The sequence below is a fragment of the Barbus barbus genome, assembly GCF_936440315.1.
Source record: "Barbus barbus genome assembly, chromosome: 25".
NCBI lineage: Eukaryota > Metazoa > Chordata > Actinopteri > Cypriniformes > Cyprinidae > Barbus > Barbus barbus.
In genome coordinates, this window is record NC_136753.1 from 16296218 (window position 1) to 16313767 (window position 17550).

General features: G+C 35.5%; 1 protein-coding gene across 3 annotated transcripts in view; it reads left to right on the forward strand.

The window, feature by feature from the left end:
* Positions 1-2529: 2529 nt before the first annotated feature.
* Positions 2530-17550, forward strand: part of LOC306845443 (disks large homolog 1-like) — a 127766-nt gene continuing 112745 nt past the window's right edge. For all 3 annotated transcript variants that reach the window (XM_079378246.1, XM_079378249.1, XM_079378247.1), the window contains exons 1-3: positions 2530-3103; positions 3268-3399; positions 5383-5540. In XM_079378246.1, the coding sequence (XP_079234372.1) occupies positions 3085-3103; positions 3268-3399; positions 5383-5540 (309 nt within the window). In that variant the 5' untranslated portion in view covers positions 2530-3084. The remainder of the gene's footprint in view (positions 3104-3267; positions 3400-5382; positions 5541-17550) is intronic.

Here is a 17550-nt window from a genome sequence, read left to right on the forward strand (position 1 = left end):
CTAATACATTCATACTCCCAGTTTTTGTCAATAAACATTACATTACAGTAGAACATACTGGAAGAAATAGCTGATATGAGGGGACTATGAATTGTATTGGACAATCCAGTGCTTTATAGCACTGTTATGGTTAGCTTTGCCACACACTCCCCTTGTTGATGTGCTATTTACATACAACATTTATGTTTAAAAGTATACCTAAGTTAGCTGCTTCTAATCTCACATAGCCAGACTTTTGAATATAATTATAAAGTCTGGGTCACTTTGCATCATATTCTGGTCAAGAACAAGCTACAGAAACAGTTTGTCTGACTGACATGAAAAACAACCAATCACAGGGGCGGATTCATCTGATATCTGGAGTAGAGAAGTATTGCATGGCATTGTTGGTCCAGCTGAGCTGTAAAGAAACCAGCATGCTATAATAAAATTAAATCATTTTTTTGGCATTCGGATTCAGCAAATCCAGATGATTTCACACACACATACTCAAAATACAATCTGATCTGGGATATACACTTTACTTAATAAGCAATTTAACATGAAGCTCAGAACACCAAATACAGAAATTAGTTATTTCTCAAAAGTGCTTATTGCATCAATCCAAAGTTGTATAACACCAGCCATCAGATTAAATCTTTCAATATAAGCCATCTCTAGTCAATTTTGTTTGCAGTATGCATCTGGAGATCAGTGAACAGACTGTGGGTGGTCTTTAGCCTGAAATTTATGTTCTGGATCTATGTATGAATCTTATACATACCCTTGATGTATATCCCAATAGTGTTTTAAAATTCTCTTTATTATTAGACAATCCATGTGATGTGTTATGTAAACCCTACTGCTTCAATATAAAGGGTAAGAAGTGCTCAGGTCCGGTTACAGCCGCATGCATTCCATGTCAAGGCTCTTCACTAACATGCCTCCAAAGAAAGCATAGGGTACATAGTCAGCAAAGGATGAAAGCTTTATTTATTTAAAGCAACAGAGAATCAAGAAGCAACTTTCCATAAATCATTAAGAAATGGAAAGGAAATTGTACATACATGCATATTAGAGGTGAACAATAATTAACTGATGTTATTATTAAATTAAATTTCATGTGCAGTGGGTCATTCAGTAGTATACAAGAAAATGGGAATCAGGTTCTGGGATATACAACATAGAATTAGAATGTGTATAGTAAGAATACTTTCACTAGGCATAACCAGACACTACAACAAGTTAAGACTAGACTTGTCAAACAGTGTGGGCGGCAGAAGTATCTGTCACAACTGTTGAAATACTCCTCAGTCATAGTATTCAGTTGGCTTTCAATTTGTACACATTTTTCATCAATGAATCATTGTAAATCTGTGAATATTTTCTGCTTGTACATCATTCATAGCATAGTTCTTTGTGTCTGAAATGCTCTGGAAAATAACCTCTGACTCTAATGGGCGTTTAAAAAAGACACCACTGTTTTTTTTTATGTGTAACAGCCTTCACCCCACCCAAGCTGTGTGACAGCACCCTGTGACTCGACATCCACCCTTCACAAGATTCAAATGACAAAAGCCATTTCAAACATCAAAACAACTAACAAAAGCCAATCTTAGCCATGCTTTGTCTTTGCTGGTAACAGTATGCCTTTGATAGGATAACACAAAGCAAAAGTTGCCTCGTCTGAAACAAACTTACAAAACCAAACAATATGCTAATTATTTTCACTAAACACTAAACAGTTGTGAATGAATGCATAATGTGTGCAGTGAAAACAATGAAACAGACATCTCTGTGAACATGTTATTCAAAGAGGCTATTCTGGGGTTTATTTATTTAGTATTAATATCAAATGACTTTCAAATTAATTTCCAATTGATGAGTTAGGTCATATATTATTGTTAGGTCAAATTGATGAGTTAGGTCAAAGCATCAAGCATTGAAATGCAAACTGTACAGTTGTAAAATGTCCCATTATTATTTACAAAATATCAGCACTCTTGAAACGCCACTCACTAACTGGTGTGTAATAAAATGACAAAAAATTATTTAATTTTTATACTTCTGGATGATAGTACTGAAGGCAATCAGTAAGTAAAGCAGGATTTTGATCATTCCAGCTGGCCATTCAAGAGACTATAAACCTCAATCATATTTCATCAGCAAAAACAGGCTGATGGATTATGAGTCTTGATTAGATGTCATGAGAGAGTAGTATCTACTGACAGGTAAATAAATAAAGACATAGCCTATAGTCTCCACATATAAAAACTGCATGCATGTTTTAAAATAAATTTAAACAAAAATATATAGGGCTATATTCTGCTGTATTAGCACAGCAAGCTCATATACTTTGAACAACTCTGGTGTTCTGTGGTTCTTATATCATTTCCACAGATTTCATTACTTAAAGTGAGGATAAACTTAATAAAGAGCTCTTTCACCGGCTGCTCTCTCGCAGCAGCTGAGTGAAGAAACCTGAGCGCGGAGGGAAGGCAGTAGATCAGTAGATCATGTGATCTGTTTGCATATCAAGGTCGCCATTTTGCAGGAAAGTTTGGGAATTTCGGGAACGCTAGAAGAAGGAGGAAGTGTTGCTCTGAAGAAGTTTCGATTACGAACGTGTGCGGATCCAAGACTCCAGTCAGGAGGGAACGGGAGACATGTGTGAACGGGAACCCGTCTGCGAGTGAACTTTACTTGCACTTCAGCAGGGATTATTAGCATTTCTACCACTTCCATTGCAACAGATCGGAAGCAGTTTTTCCAAATGTTTGTAATGCACTCTGCGCTTTGTTGATTTACTCCATGCACTCGTCTGCAGAAAGTTTAGCAAAGTTGTATGAAAGTGTCCACGGGGTCGTGCCGCGATTGACAGGGTTATGAGTGAAGTGGTCGCTTACAGTTTTTATTGGATTGGAGGACTATTGATATTGAGCTTTCACGTGTCAGCCTGACCCGGTCAGTGATCGCCGGTGATTGTTGATCACTACGAAATCAAAGTGACGCGACTGAACGTGAAAGCGATCAGTCATTCATTACAATGGTTTACAGCAGTCGCCCTTTAACAGTTGTGAGACTTTGAATCTTTGAGCCTTGATCATGCCAGTTAGAAAGAAAGGTAAGGTTTAAAAAATAAAATAAAAATGGGTACATGTTTAAAATGCTTTGTTTTTTAAATTTTAATATATAACTTATAGCCTAAGTTATGAAAAAAAATGTATTTTCTAAATATATTTTTATATATTGTGTTTCTCAGTAGGGGTTTTAAAATGTGTTTTTCAGATGCTCAGAGGGCACTGCTGCTTCTGGACGAATACCGAACTAAACTCAGTCATACCGGAGACCCTCATCTCAGACATTCAATTGAGAGAGTCATCAATATTTTTCAGAGTCAGCTCTTCCTGGCTCTTATAGGTACGTTGCTGCTACTAGAACAAACAATGTTTCCCTCGAGGAAGTTTCTTAACACTTGTCTTGTTGTGCTAAGATGGTGGAACAGGTTTGACTTCACCAGTTTTTGACATGTTTGACATTTTCAATGATGTATTAGAGCAACGGTGGTGTTTTTCTTATTCAACTGCAAATAAAGGTGTTTGCCAGTTGTTTTGCTCCTAAAAGACTCTGAGAAAATTGTTAGATTTACATTCTCATGGAAAGCATTATAAAATCCCCAAAAAAGTTTTTCGAGTGGAACATCTGTTTGCTTTTGTTTAGTTGTAAAATATTTTATCTACTTTACCGTTTTCTTTTTAATCTGTTTCATCATTTGTTTTTATTCAGTATTTCATTTGTTAGGCATAGTTGCTATATCATTTTTTTTAAAGACCTTATCACAAAACATTGTAAAGTAATGGATTTCCATTTGTCAGAAAGTGTCTTGGCTTGTATTTTCTGGGAATGTAGTCTAAACATTTTGTATGCAGTAATTTCAAGCAAATTGTCAATTTGAGAAAATCCTTTGAGTTTGCCTTTTAATCAGGCTCTTTTAGGAGTTTATGCAATTAAGATAAAATGGAAAGGAAATTGGTGGTGATAAGCATTTTACTATTGAAAAGTCCAACAGAACATATCCAGAAATAGCTATAACTATAACTTGGAATGTTTTGTATATTTGTTTTATACTGGCTCGGCTGCTATGTGGACCGATTTAGTGGGCATCTTCAAAAAATGTTGTGGTGAGATATTTGATTTTGTAGTTAATTTTTGTAGTTAATCTGTTTACAGTACACGGTGGAAAATTACTAGTACATTTTCCATTTTCAAAGACATTATCCATTGATTTTACAGACATTTCTGTTAACTCTAAAACAATTCAGTGCAAAATTAAAAATATAGATAAAACACTTCATATTGACAAAAAATCAATATGCATCATATTAATACTGTACATTGTGCCCTGTTTTAAATTAGAGTGTAGCATGACCTACCCTGTTGTAATTTAGAACATCTTTATATTCTCCACTGGACAAATCAAAGCACAGTGATGCATACTTAGAGTCTTTCAGTACTTAATTAAGAGGCATTTGAAATGCATCATTGCTTTGTTCAATTTCCAGTAATGCTGTGCTCAGACGGTAAAACTTAGTGCAACCCTACTATTATGTTTCCATGATTTGAACTCCCCTCATTTAGATTGGCCTGGACTCTGCATGAATCCAGGGAAGTGCTGTTTAAAACTATAAAGGGTATTCATGTTTCATGGTGTTATTATTTGTCCATCCGAGTGTTTTAGACCGAAAACATTTATGGAGACTCCAGTATCTCTGAAAAGTCAAAAGAATGTTATTGCTTTTAATCATGACTTAATCAGAAACTCAATGTGCTGCACACAGAAGTCCTCAGTATGTTACATGTTGGCTGCTATGTGTGGGTAAATATGGCATGCATTACAGCCTACTTTTAAAAAAGGTAAAGATTAATGCAGTATGCTTTTTCAATTAAATTGTGTACTGTCGTATTGAAGGAAGCATAATGGTCAATAGATGGCTCCTTCTTGGTGTAGCCATTATTTTTGGTGTAAAATTGAGTAGCAGTATGTAGTCATTTATCCAAAATGACATGTAAAAATTTTATTTTATTGTACTTTTATAATTAATTTTATCATTGTTACTTCAGAGAAGTGTCAGGCTACAACAAATTCTGGTCTTTAAAAGCAATGTTCTGGCTTGAAACCATATACAGGTTGTAATTTTTAGGTTAAACATCATTAATGTAGTTGGTCATGTTTTTAATGATAGGATTGTTATCGATTTACACTTGGCCATGTAAATGCGTTTTCATAAAAGTTTCTTATCTTTGATTCTGTGTTTGATTCTGTGAACATTTGTAGGGATTATAGTTCTGTTGGTGGCTTATTAATCACATGTATTTGACTATGCAACCTCATAATTCTTTCAGATATTCAGGAATTTTATGAAGTGAGCCTCCAGGATAATGAGAATAAGCCCACAGAGCCATCAAGCCTTAAAACCAGAGAACATTTTCCTCCTGTTAATGAATGGAATCTCACTGGACCAACTGTAACTGTGCCCAGCGGCAATGCCCAAAGCGAAGAGGTAAGCAGAATATTGATGTGTATGTTGCTTCTCAGAACTGCATCTTTGCTCTACGCATTATGTGGATCTTGAATGTCATTATTGATTTTAGAATAATTGCTGGTGTTTGACACAATTATTGGTGCATTCTTTATTCTGTGGAAGCAGGTGTTGTTCATGCAATGATTCATTCAAAAACGGATTAATTCTGAAACGAAACTGAACTACCGTGTGTATGTCAAGACATGCAATAGTTGCTGCTACTTCAGTTATGTAGGAACTTTTTTCATTTGCAGATCAGTGCTATATGTGAAATGTTATATTGCTTATAACTTGAATTGTAGTTGGTGTCTATATTTGTACAAAAGTTCTGTATAAGACCATTCAGAGACATTCTTTTGTCATGTCATATAATGTCAGTTTCAAAAGTCATACTAATGATTCAGCTCTGATGAACCTACTTCAGAACATCCAGTACTTGTTAAACTTGTGCTTGAAAGATAATTGAGGATGTAATTGAAGTTCATGATGCTGAGCGTGTGAAGTGTTAAAGTTCTGACCGATTTAAATGTGTTACTCTAAAATAGTACGTAGGAGTTCTGTGCCACTAAATGCAGAACATTAGACTCTATCTAAAGAGTTATCTTGTTATTTAATAATGTTAATTTCTCATTTAAATCTGATAAGGGTTGGTCATGCATTTTTCATTTAAATTGTTCACATTCTAGAGAGTGGGAAGATTTTACTTCTGTTGGGATTGGAAGTAATCTGCCACGCTGTGGATAGAGAGTGTTTTAACAATGCATAAAACTCTCATTTCTATGAAGTCTCCGATGAATCAGATGAGTGTTTGAACGTAGATGAATTTCATGTCTCTACTGGCATAGAGGATGTAGCTTTGTGGTGTTTTATTATTTCTTAACTTATGTTTCTCCACTGTGATTTTGAGCGCATGTAAGAAACAGGAGTTGGGTATAACATGCCTTGACAAATATTTCTGAGTTTAATGCAATGGCACACTCTTTAACTTATAAAATGAAATTTATTTTTTGAATCAATTTAGGATTTTATATTATATAACCTAATATTTGTAATATTGCAGAACCATGCTTTTCTTAAAAATATTTATCTCTCTCTCTCTCTCTTTCTGTATAGCCTACTTGGTATTTTTGCGTTTTCTAAAGGTTCATATTTGCCTTTTTTTTGGGAAAATATCAGATACATTATTTCTTAGTTAGCATAACATGATCAAAAACAAATCTGCTAACTTGATTAGTAGATATCCAGTGTTGTGCAAGTTACTTACTAACTGTAATACATTACAGCTTACTTGTTACTGTTATTTAAAAGTAATTCCTTATCGTACAATATTACTGTCTCAGAATTGTAATGCGTTACATGACTCCTGTATTGCTTTTGAGTTACTTTCACCAAAATATCTACAGAAGTAGAACTTAACATTCTAAAATGACAAAATGTACTATAGCCCTGCCCTAATGGCAAAGTGTTTATATTTCGTTCCGGATTTTTATTAAGTTCATTTAGAAAAAACGTTTGGAGCATTTTTTGTTCATTAAGTTTTTTTCTTTTCTTAAAGTAACGACCAAGCGGCAGGCTGATCATAGCTTATGTTTGATCAATTCAGCCTTCTCAAATCATCATGACTTGCCTAAAATAAAATCTATAGATATACTAAAACAGTTCAAGCATATAACAATGTTTAAACGTTAAACCTAGATAAATGTGCGCTGCATCAGTAGTTTGTGCGGAGAGTGGAAGCTAAAGCGCAGGACATGGAGGCACCAGCGCAATCAATTGCAATTTTGTTTCAATAGAAACAACTTGCGCCGTAATTTTTGCTCATAAAGGTAAGAGTAATACATCATTTGTAACTGTAAAGGGTCTACTTTTATTTGTGTGCACTCGCAATATCAACAAAACGTTGTGCTTTTATCTTGAACAGGAGCGCTTCACAAAAATTAACCGAAAGTCAGTGAATACATGCCTCACAGACATAAATATATTTATAGCAAGCTTTAAATTACTACTTAACGATATAAATAAAAACGAAAACAAAAACTATTTAATACAATCGTTATCCGTGAAGATGCACTTCTCTCTAAAGGCACGTCTAACGAGGAGATGGCGAATCTTTACTATTTCCCCCGGACACATTCATGGTAGTTACTTTTGCTGGGCTTTTGCTTTATTGTGTGTATTTGAACGCAGAACTCTTCAGCTGTGCTGACGGCTCGCTGCTGCTGCGTGACACTAAACACAGAGCCGCTCTTGACAGTCGCAGTAGCACGGACTCGTGTTATTTCCCCCAGCACGGCAATTTTTGATATTGATGGATGTCTAAAATATATAAAGATAAGGAGAAGCCTAAAACAGGCCCGAGGACCGGCCCGCGTCTGAACTATGACGTGAATATTGGCCCGAAGCCCGGGCCTGGGACATAAAGTCAGAGCCCGACTTTAAATTTAAATAAAAAAATAAATACAAATATTGGGGACTAAAAGTGTAAAACATGTACCGAGTAAAATATTACTGAAAATTGATTACACTGTAAAAAATGAATCATGGGTCTTGTAATTTTCATTAAAAAAATTAAGGTGATACTTTAAAATAGTGTGTATATTTCATTAAAGAAATTGTGATTCAGTGTTGTGTAGAAAATATTGAAGACTTTTTAGTAATAAAACCAAGAGATGTGTTTTTCCTCATTTTTTTAAAGGAATCTTCAGCAGTTTTGAGGCTTGAATTGAGGAACAAAAAAAAGGAAAGGCTACCTGTTTATTTTAAGAGAATTAGCTCAATTTTTCAGTTTTATTTTAGAGGTGATTGTTAGTTCCCAGCATGCTTTGCATATAGCTGGATGGAGAGTGAATTTTGAAATTAAATGCTATTTTATGTGTTTTTGAGTGAAGGGAAACATCTATTATTGTTTAATGTTCAGTTATGTTTGACATTTGAAAGAGTTTCTGTTACATTGAAGATTCCATTGTACAGTGCAATAGTTACCATTGTGCAGAAGAGTAGAGCATATGGTTCTGGATACTACACCTCTAAGGCATCAAACCTTGTTCAATGAGCAGTAGCTTTGCTAGTGCTAGTGCAGTATTTCTCAAGTATTTTCCTACTTGAGCTGTTTGGCTGTATACAGTCTTTTAAATGTACAAAATAACTGTCAACAACTCAAATTTTGAGAATCAACTTAAAATAAATGAGCACATTTCACTAATTATAATAAATTCATTGTGTCATAGATTAATTAATTTAGGAGAAGTAAATAGCCCATTCCATTTTTTACAGTGGATTGGTAATGCCTTACACTATGCCTTACATCAAAAAGTAATACGTTACTGTAATGCATTACTTTTGTAACGCGTTACTCCCAACACTGTAGATATCACCGTCATTCCGTTTCCATCCAAAGATTCGAATTTAACTTGCGCGCAAAACTGGAATATCGCATAAAAACATTTGCGAATAAAGCACTGTTTCCATCCAGCGAGTCAAAAAAGAGAATAAAATCGACACTTCCTGATAAACTGGCACTATATATCACTATGAAAAGTAGGAGAAGCCACTAAATATAATCATTTTCATATATGATCAATTACTTGCGCCTCAGAGCGAGCAGAAGAAACACAATAAATTGCATTCAGAGGTGGATGCCTGATGTTTGGGAACGGAGTCGTGTAAGGCAATTATACAGAATGACAGACTTTGCTCAGGCATTTCAGAATGGCCAAAACAACATTTTAGATGCTGTGCAACGAGATTGGTCCGTGGTTTAGTCAAGTTATCCCGTCCCATCGTGCAAAGTCACATGATTTATAAACATCTTGTTTGTAAACGATTTGTGGGTTGAATTTTAAGCACCCTGTGTGCGGAGTTGGAACCAAACATTTAGCGAAGTTTTATTGTAAAACGTAAAGTCCACTGGTTGATGTTGAAACGGCAGGGCAGAGGCGTTTTACGCACTCGGTTTCCCACTCAGTGACGTGCTGTTGGAGCGCGCGGAGCACATTATGCTGCTCGGTCTCCCGGTGGTGCTCCGATCAACTCTGCACGCGCGTCAATATGCAGGCGTCCTCCTCCTCAGCATCCCAGACACACTGCCGCGGAAAGGAAACATGAGGTGATGCAGACTTGACTTCTGAGTAAATGGACGCGTACGTTTGCTCAACTGAGAGTAAGTTCCTGTCGTGCGCGCAATGCTTTTATGCATTAACATATTTTAGCGACAGGTTTAGAACAGCTGGAATGAGATGCTGAGAGGTCGCGCTCTGAAGAATGGACTGTTTATGTATCGTTAGCACAAAGGTAAGACATCCGTATGCGTGTTTGCAATGCTCCCCGTGCTGTTTGTCCAGATTATGTTTCATATACAGATCATTATGATAATATAGCCTATTGACTGTAAGATTAATATGTGCAACTTTAATAATCAGAGGTTACAGTACTATACATATTCAAATGAGTATTCACAAAGTTTGTTTATGCTCCATCCATCTATCTATCTCTTGTTCTAAACATTTTACATAATAGTAGGAAACCACCACATAATTACTAACTCCATAAAATGATTACTTTGATAAGAAGTAATTCTGTGAAAGGTGATCACACTGTGCAGTGTGCACTGATTAGGCTGTTAAGTTAGAATGTGGTATTTGAGCTTAATTGTTGAATATTTAGGAGGTGTCGTTACTATAGGAAAGAGTTACACAACCACATTTTATAACCAACTGACTCCCTTAAGTTTTCAGATCTCATAAAGGAATTGAATCGAAAGAGGTTGATACATGCTATGAACAAAGGAGCAGTCAACAACCGGTTGTCCATCACATCTTTAACATGCATATTTGGAGATCCTTGCTGTCAGTCACTTGTGTTAGAACGGTCATCCTCTTTCAGATTAAGAAAAATGGTACACTGCAAAACCTAAAGGCCAAATTTATTAATCTAAATGAGTTTGTTTTACTCAAATATTACTCAGTTCTTTGCATTTAATAGTTATGTGAACTCAATAAATGATTGTATTAAGCAGAACTCAAACTTAATCACAGTATATTTCTAGCCTCCAGCATGCTTTGCTTGAGATTAAAAAGGAAAGTAAATTATATAAATTAACGGTACTCATAACTATTGGTTTCTAAACTTAAATGAATCGAGGCAATCGGTTTTCTCAATTGAAATGAGTTATCACAAACTCGTTGGGTTTTACAGTGTTGTGTGTTGGAGAGAAAAATGAATCCAAACTCTTCTTGAGTGACCGAGTGAAGGAGAAAGGGGAAAACTAGACCGCATTTTTTGGCTGCACATCTGAGAGCATGACATCAGCAGGAGCTGCCTTACACTTTGGAATAAAAATCATATTAAAAAGTGATTTATTAAAGATGCATTACAAAATCTTGATCTATACCACTTATCTTTCACAACAAGGCTAATATCAGTTCGAGATGGGAAGCTGTTACTTGTTGATACAGACATTATTTAATGTTTTTCTATGTGTTGCTGCATATTTAGGATAATATTTCGTTCTGTCTACTTATTTATATGAAGAATATTTAAGGATGAGGGCTCCCATTTCAACCTGGCACAAATGTGTGTCACTCTAGAACTGTGATCGTTGGATTCATTCCATGGTGTTCTTTTCTGAATGTGATCGGAGTACCCTTCAGTGGGTGAAATTTGTAAAAGGTATTTAAAAGGTAAAGCTGTTTATCATTCAATGCCAATTATGATCACTCATCACCATAACAGAATGCTGAAGGGTTTTTAAGACCCAGCCATCTGGAAGTACTGAAAGAAATTTGCATAATGAGATCATAGTCTACTGATTTTATCCGTCACCAGAATTTATTTAACTGGCTAAGTGTGTTTAAGCGCGCACCTGTGTCAAAGAGTCTTCTAGAATTCTAGGTTTGCAAGTAAAGAGGATATTTTCTGAGTGTGGTGCACTTACAGTGTCTGAACACTAGCATTTACAGGCATTCACTTAAAATGTGCTAAAATTATGGTTATATAATCTGTGGAGTGCATTATATTTGTCGGTAGTGGCAAAAGCACAACATCTGTGCTGCTGTAAATGCACAGCCATGACCAACCCTCCACCTGATAGCAAGACCCAAGGGTCTCTTTTAAAGCCTTGCATGCTTGCGCTTCTATAGACTTTCCCATGTTCTCAAATAGGCAACTAAGTGGCCATCTCCAGTACTATACTATACCATGGGAGTCATGAGTTAAATTTGTGATTTGCTCATTTTTTTTCTTAATTGAGGCTAGAGTTCCTTTCTAGATTAATCTTGACATTTAAAATCCAGTGCTTGTTCTTGCACATGCATATTGTTTTAACATGAATGTCATACAGTGTTCAGTGTAAGGGTTTTTAGTATGTATTTTACTCTCCCTCTTTTATTGGTTTGCTTTTTACTGAGTGGTTTGCCCTTTTCAAGAGCCTCTCTTTGAAGAACATAATAAGCATGGTTTGCAGAGGGCAGCACACTGTCAGTTGTATGTGACTGGTGAATGTGACTAAACTTAAAATATGTTTTTAAGTGCCCCTGGTTTCAACCATAGAAAGATACAGTCAATTAGCCTTTCTTTTCAGGTGTTGTATTCTGATTACTTAAAGGGGCAATAATTTGTACCTGCATGTCATAATCACATCCCCCCCCCCCCCCCCCCCCCCCACCCAGAGCCAATTTATAGTTTGTCAAGGCGCCTTGCACCAAAGCATTATTTTGTTCGATGTGACCAGTGTTATCCCTTCTCTTTAACTAAAACATTAGGTGTTTAGTCCTGGTCCATAACCAAAAAACATTTAAAAAGCATTTAAGTATTCAAATCTTAAGTTTATTAAGATCCTTCTGTTATATATTAAACCCCACAATCATATTTAAAATATTAGTAAGCTTAATATATATAAAATCATCATTTGTGTACTTTCAGTTGGGAGGTGCCTGTCCTGAACCCTAACCCCTAAATTTCAACTTATCAAAATATTGAGATAATTTGTATTATTTTCCATTGTTGTTTTTAAAAGTATCTTAAATAGACCTAAAACAGTGTATGTTTTAGTCTATTGGCTGAGACTGATTTTAACTAAACCTATAAATTTATGATCAGGAAATATTTCGGTGTCCCCCCTCTCATAGCTACAATGTGTGAGTAGATAGGTCTCATCATTTTGAGGTAAATGTGTTTAAAAGTCTGGAAAATCTATGTGAAACTTTTAAGGAACATCACTACCGAACACCACTTTTTTTTTTTTTTTTTTTTTTTCTTTCTGCAATTAAGCACACTTTTTTTGGGAGTTATTCCATAACATTTAGTTTTTATGTGTACCAATGTTCAGAACTGTGCTAGCTAACCATGTGATGATTAGCATTTTTGAGCTAGGTTCAAAAGTATCTAAAATTGTCACTACCGAAACATTTGGTGGAGTTTTGATAGTGACATCTTTGTTTTTTTTGGGGCATTATCCCATATAGAATTGTCACTACCGAAACATGTCATCATTGTTTCATAGTGACAAAAGGGAACACCTCTTATTTGGGAGAAATGAACAAGATTTTAGTACAGTTTTTTTTTTTTTTTTTTTTTTTTTTTTTTTTTTTTTTTTTTTTTTTATTTTAGTGTGTTTTAGTGGTGTGTTAGTATGGGAGTTAAAATTCTACAAATTCTGTCACTACTGAAAATATGCTGTCACTACCAAAACATGGGATGTTTTGTCAAAAATAAAGTATTCTTAACTTTGAAAAACAGTATGATCAACTTTTTGCCTTTTTATAAAGAAAAGATGGATTCAAAACAACTAATCTAATTAAAAATAATTTAAATTTACCTCTGAAGAAAATTTAATAAAACAGCAAAAAATATGTTTACAATGTAAATGCAAGCAAAATCTTGATAGGTCAATAAAACCCTTCTAGTTAAATTGTTATACTGTTTCGGTAGTGACAAATATGGGGAGACGACAAATATTCCAGGACTCTGAAAATACAATATGAGAATTAACTGCACAAATGTATACCTTGGATATTATACAGTTTGCATGCATACAAATGTATTGGGGAGAAACTTTTTTTTCTTTTTTTTTTTTTTCCTCCAAGATGTTTCCAACTCTGATTTTGGACCAGTTCTGTAGAATATATTGACACTTTTAATTATCAGCATCAGCTGATAAGTGTCTGATGCAGGACGTTTTTTTTTTTTTTTTTTTTTTGACAATGCTGAGCATGCACAATTAGTATTAGCAGATCTTTTCGGAAAAAGTTTTAACAATTTCTTAAATATTATAATACAATTTCAAAATGTTTATTACAGGTTAATTTTTTTTGTTTGTATTTTCATATTGATTAATTTTGAAATGTTTTCTTTCTAATTTAGTAAATATTAAATAAAAATATACATTTTATTGCAGCATGTGTTATGTACTATCTTTTGAATTAGATGGTGTGATCATATCGGCTTTAAATCGGCCATCAGCCAGTCTGCTGTCTAAAATATCAGCACTGGCATCAGCTGTCAAAAAGTTCATATTAGTCGATCACTAGTTCCAAGAGTTTTCTTGAACACAATACAAAGCATGAGCATGGTTGGTCTGGGAAGGGAGTTTTCAGTTAGAGTATGTTTACACAGTAAATCACTTTCATTTTAAACTCTTATCACCCCCCAGATTCATAACTGAGTAAATAAACCCGTTTTGTCAAACTACTGCTTCAATTCTATTTTTAGCTAATGTGTTCACTCACTGGACAGATTCCTGCAGTAGTTGTGGACCTGCACAAATGCAATCATTACAGATAACCATCAGAGCTCACAATGTCCTGGGATTGTGGATTTTAAGAGGTTCTTTTTAGAGCTCTGCCTGGGTTCATTTGTGTCCGCTTGCTTTGCAGGTTTGTGCGCAGCAGATGTGCTCTGAATTTACACTTCGTGTTTTTTCCCCTACCACCTCAGAAGCAAAAACTTGCTGTTAGCATTTAACTTTTGGCGCTTTTATAAATATTATGTGTGTGAAGGCCCAGAGATGTTCTTATGTTATTAGTGGTCCTCCACAGCTACTTAGGGGGTTTTAAGAGTTCTGTTGACAAGCTTGTCTTAACTTGTTAATTACATGTTTCGAATTAGATTAAGCAGAACTTTTTGATACAAATTAAATGCATGTATGAAATTACAGTTTATGAGGTAAATACTTTATTATTGTGTCTAGAAGTTTTTTTGAGTGGAGTAAAAGTTTCCTTGGCTTACCTTTTAAGCTTTAAGTAGCTTAGCATTTATCCCTTAATTGTCTTTGGAAAGACCTATTTTTGACTAAGAGAATTTGATCTTTGTCTTGGTCAGCTGAAATACACTTGAGTAGTTACAAGAATAAGCTGTGGAAGTGTTAATGAGCAGTTGCATTACTCGGGGCCATTGCGTGGTGTCATTCGCTGAAGACTGAAGAGGACAACCCAGGCTAAATGGAGGATTCAGATGGGGAACTGCATGTAAAGTATCTTGCTTTTAAAATAATTGCTCATGTGTCACGCTGTGGTGCCTTCTGTCTTTGAGTGCCATTTATAGAGAGAAATATCACTTGGTTATCCTGTTTTCTGTATTAGTTTGGTCCGAGTAAATGTGAATGCTGTTTCTATGGCATATTACAAATAATTTATGAAACGAAAAGATTTAAAGCCTCTTTGGACATTCATATTTCTTAGGATCCATTATGATTGTAATAATGGAATAAAGTGGAGAATCCTTTGATTAATGAAGGCTGGAGTAATGCAAATCTTGTTAAAATTGTGTTTTATTAACCAGATATGTTTAACTATAAATTAAAATTGGCAGAGTAGGAATATTAGTGGTTTTTAGTGATATTTCACGAGAATTGGTTGAGTGACACCATGTAGAGGAAGTGATGTCGCTGTTTGTTCCAGTTTGAAGCTGTGTTTCTCTTTCTTCTGAATATAGGTCTTGTTAGAAGTATGATCAGAGGTTTTACATGAATCCTGCCTCTCACAACCTGTTTCTTTCTGTCAGCTGAAAATATAGCACAAACTGGCATTCTTATGTTATGCATTTGCATTTCAAACAAACAGTTATGGTGATTTTAAATGTTAAATATTGTCCTATTTTCATAACTAGTGCTATATCACCTGAGAAATTGCTGTTAGAATAATTAGTTAAATCAAGTGTCTTGTGTGTTCTTTCCTGAATATGATAATTTGGCAGTAGTTTGTTGTGGCTGAATGACTGTCACTACTCAGAGATTTTATGCTCTCTTATAGAGCGATATCACAAAAATATCATATCCCTGATGTGAACTATCCGTTTAATGAAAACGGCAGCATGTTTAGTACTATTAGTCTGCTGTTACTTTAAGACCTGCACACATTACATATACAGGCACATTTGTTTTTCTCTCAAATCTTTACTTTCAGTTTAGACATAATCGACTGTTAAGTGTTAACCTTGTGTGTTTTTGACAGTATTAGCACAATCATGAAAGATGACTTAGTTCAGTAATCAGCCGCTGTCTGACAGGCTTTTTAGTGTGCGACTGCGTGTTTCAGGTGTACGCACTCGGCATACAAATAAAATGTTTAACATGCGCTTTTTCTGTTCTAACAGGCAAGACTTTAAAGCACATGCAAGTAATGTACTTTTGTGATTACGAATAAGCGCAGTGCCCCGTGAGTGTAACTCTACTGCATTTAATGTCAATGTATGTTGCGTTGTACAGTATATTGATATGGAGGTGCCAGAACTGCAACTGATAGAATGTGCGCTGTAGCGCAATACTACGATATTTCTTCAAAAGTAGATCTTGAGACATTTTAAGCATCCACAATTAAAAATCATGATATCGCACACCCCTCCCTACAGTACAGTGTGGTTGTACTGCTGTGTTGATGTCAGCAGGGGTTGCAGAGGTCAATGAGGTGAGGTACGTGTGTCGGCATCTAGAGCTATTGGGGTGACAGCAGGTGGGAGCTGGTGGGCGCTGTGGCCCAGTTCTGCACCCGCACTTCCACGCTTACGGAGTCACTTCCCGTTCACTTACTCACTCCCCCCACATGCACACTTTAGTGCTGGACATTGTAGATAAAGCATTATATCGCTCTCTTTCAGATTTTTTTTCAGATAAAAAAAAAACAAACAAACATTTACTTCATTTTTTTTAAAGGGTTAATTCACCCAAAAATGTATATTCTGTCATTACTCACCCTCATGTCGTTCCAAACCCGTAAGACCTTCGTTCTTCTTCGTAACACAAGTTAAGAGATTTTTGAAATCTGAGAGCTCTCTGACCCTGCATAGACGGCAACACAACTGAAATGTTCCCAGACCCAGAAACATGGTAAGGACATCAATAAAACAGTCCATGTGACATCAGTGGGTCAACTTCAGTTTTGCGAAGCTAAAATTGTGAAGTTCAATTTTACAAGAATACTTTGTGTGCAAAGAAAACAAAAATAACATAATTTATTCAACAGTTCTTCTCCCCAAGTTGCCGTCTTCCAGCAGTTTGGAGAGTACCACGACGCCTGTGTGCATTTTTCCCAGAACATAATCAACGTATTCAGCATTGTTTACATTCAGCATGCGCACACTTTCTCCTGAACGTAAAAAATGCAGATTACGTTCTAGGGAAAGCGTGCACATGCGTCGTGGTACTCCCCAAAATGCCTGAACACGGTAACTCGGGAAGAAGAATTGTTGAATAAATTATTTTTGTTTTCTTTGCGTACAAATGGTATTCTCGTGGCTTTGTAAAATTGAAGCTTAGCCACTGATGTCACATGGACTTTTTAGCGATATCATTACTACGCTTCTGGGTCTAGGAACATTTTGGTTCCCTTGCTGTCTATGCAGGGTCAGAGAGCTCTCAGATTTCATCAAAAAATATCTTAATTTGTGTTTTGAAGATGAACAGAGGTCTTACGGGTTTGGAACAACATGAGGGTGAGTAATTAATGACAGAATTTTCATTTTTGGGTAAACTAAACCTTTATATATCAATGAAATATCT